Source organism: Arachis ipaensis, chromosome B10, assembly GCF_000816755.2.
Source record: "Arachis ipaensis cultivar K30076 chromosome B10, Araip1.1, whole genome shotgun sequence".
NCBI classification, from domain to species: domain Eukaryota; kingdom Viridiplantae; phylum Streptophyta; class Magnoliopsida; order Fabales; family Fabaceae; genus Arachis; species Arachis ipaensis.
Window position 1 is genome coordinate 134,034,840 of NC_029794.2, and position 3,037 is coordinate 134,037,876.

The 3,037-nt window shown below is 27.0% G+C and overlaps 1 protein-coding gene across 1 annotated transcript in view; it reads left to right on the plus strand.

Annotated features, from left to right (window-relative positions):
- Positions 1-3,037, plus strand: part of LOC110268503 (protein ZINC INDUCED FACILITATOR-LIKE 1-like) — a 22,025-nt gene that overhangs the window by 18,262 nt on the left and 726 nt on the right. The window contains exons 8-12 of the mRNA XM_021114734.1: positions 561-610; positions 708-783; positions 891-1,127; positions 1,897-2,032; positions 2,762-2,802. Of these exons, the coding sequence (XP_020970393.1) occupies positions 561-610; positions 708-783; positions 891-1,127; positions 1,897-2,032; positions 2,762-2,802 (540 nt within the window). The remainder of the gene's footprint in view (positions 1-560; positions 611-707; positions 784-890; positions 1,128-1,896; positions 2,033-2,761; positions 2,803-3,037) is intronic.

Below are 3,037 nucleotides of genomic sequence, written 5' to 3' on the forward strand. Positions count from 1 at the left end.
TTATATAATTATTTTATTTATTTATTTATTTGAACATATTTTTGTGTACATATATTATCGGTAGATTGTGACGATAATAGCGACGGTTGGATAATCATTTTAAAATAAAATGCTGTTAAATTTTTAACGACGGTTTTATAAATCGCTAGAATAATCACGGCAAAAAGCAGAGTTATTTGTAACATTATTATTTACTTACCTACATATATGTTATTTGACAAAAAAAATGACTTTTGTCTTTGCATATTTATTAAAAAGAACAATTTTAATTAAGATTAATTATTTCGACAGATTGCGACGATAATAGTAACAGTTGGATAATTGCTTTAAAATAAATAAAGTATTATTTTTAGCAACGATTTTTTAAAATCGCTAGAATAACCACTGTAAATTAGACTTATTTGTAACATTATTATTTACTTCTGTACATATATGTTATTTGAAAAAAAAGTCCCTTTTGTCCTTGCATATTTATTAAAAAGAACAACTTTAATTAAGATTAATTATTCTATGCCACATTATTATGCGTTCCTAATATTTTGAAAATTTATGTATTACAGCCAGTAGAGAAATACCCAAATATATTTCCAAAGAATTCCTTTTGGGATAGGTAAGTGGATTTTTTTTGTTTTTTGTTTCTTTTAGGTTTTTTTTATTTAATTATAAACTTGAATAATTTAATATGTTGCTAATAACTTGTGTTGTAGGTTTCCATATTTCTTGCCCTGCTTCATAATATCAGTTTTTGCATTTGTGGTAGCAATTGCATGCATTTGGCTTCCGGTATGTATGTATATTAATTAACTTGTGCCATATTTTGTTCGTTAAATTAGTCACAAATAATATTATAAAATATTGAATTGAAGTAGTGCATGCAATGATCACTATAGGAGACACTTCACAACCACAAAGATAACAATAAATCCATTGATAAAGCTGAAGCTTTAGAAGCTGGAAGTAATAATGATGATGAAGCTGAAGAAGAAAAAAGTATCTTCCAAAATTGGCCCTTAATGTCCTCTGTCATTGTCTACTGTGTTTTCTCACTTCATGACATTGCTTATCAAGAGGTAATTATTATTATTATTGTTGTTGTTATTGTTGCTAACTCTTTAGAGGTAATTATATTATGAGTAATACTAAAAAATCAATACTATAGCAGTTAATTTTAGTCGATGTTATAACAGATTTTCAAATAAGTCTAATATGAAATCCATTAAAAATGAATTTTTGTTTTGTTTGAATGTCGAATATTTCTTGTAATTTAGCTTCAGATGTATTTATTTTAAAGAATTTCGAATATTTTTGTGTGTTGAAGGTTGACCACAATGTTACTATGTAAATTGTAATGTTCACTTCCAAAATCTCTTATATTTAGGGTGTTCATGGATCGGATCTGATCCGCATATCCACGGTATTTATCCGAATTCAATCCGAAAATTGAGGATATGGATCCGATCCGCAAGGCTTTCAGATCGAATCGGATCAGATCCGCACACTAATCGGATCGGATTGCGGATTTCGTGTTGGTATCCGCATATCTGATCCGCATATCCACGTATCCGCAAAATAAAGAAATAAATAAGTAAATATTCTTTTTATATTTTATTTCAACTAATAATGATCATATATATTGTATTATTTTAATTTATTATTTAAGAAAAGTATGTTTAATATTATTTTAAGAGTAAATATATTTAAAAGAATAGAAAAAATGAATTTTATTGATATGTTTTTAATAAAAATAAGCTTTTAAAAATATTTTTTTTGTGCTTTACGGATATATCCGATATCTCAATTTATAAAAATATAAAATATTTAATTTGACTCATGCATAAAATTTAAATGACCAAATTAAACATTTATTCAATAAATAATATAATGTTCAAATAATATATACTTGTAATTTATATTATGCAGGTGTTAAGTATACCATTGTTGCAAAGTTATCCTTTCATGAGAATGTTATCAGGCTTCACACTCTACGCAGTTATAAGTTCTGCTTCCATTCTTAAAAGTCTTGCAACTGTAAGTGAAAAACAACAACAAATTCTTATATATTTTTAGGCAATATATAATTAAGAGTAAATAATCAAGTTGGGTTGGTCTAGTAGTTAGTTTATTAGTCCGCTTTGTGCATGCAATAACATATTGGCCAACTATAAACTCTTAAATAAAGCTCTGATCTACGACGAATTAGTCCTTCTCCTTTCGAGTTAGGAGATACCTTGGGAAACCAAAATAATTAAGACTAAATATTCCGGTCCTAACCAGTGACCTTCCATAATTCGAAAAATCTTTAATCGGTTCTTAATTGTTTAATTAATTGGTCTAGTTGATCTCCAGCGGGTAATGCTAGGTAGACAAAAAAAAAAAAACAGCCAGAACTTGCCTTATTTAGCATTAATTAATTATCGCAACAATTAATGGATGCTAAATAAGGCAAGTTATGACTGTTTTTGACTGATTTTCTTTGGTTACCAAATATTTTCGATATAGCAATTATTTGAATGGTTAGAAATCGGATAGGATTTTTGAATTGTGAAAAAAGTGTTTTGTTTTTCGAATAAATTATCAAAGATAAAAAAAGACATTTACCCTATAATTAATTACGTGGTAAAAGATTATATGTACACAATTACTCATATTTCTTTAGCGTTTTTTTTTTTTTTACCAAAGATAGGAGACTCGAACCCGCAACCTCTTAATTGAATATGAAGAGACTATGTCATTTGAGATATTACTCATTGGCTATTTCTTTCAATTGCAACCGGTTTGTTCATTCTGCAAAATAGAGCAGTGGTAAGTTAGCATTTCATTATTAACATTCTTTTTTTCTGGTAATGTGGAGATTATTAGTTTTATATGAGTATCTTTAATTTGGAATGCCAATTAAAAGATCAGAGACAGTAATCAAATAGTTTGTTTGGAATTTAAATTAAAAATAAAATTTTTTCATTTCTAAATTCAATGGACTTCCATTCAAAAAAATTTTTTTTTCTGTCTTTTTCTTTTGTTTATATATATGTCAAATGTT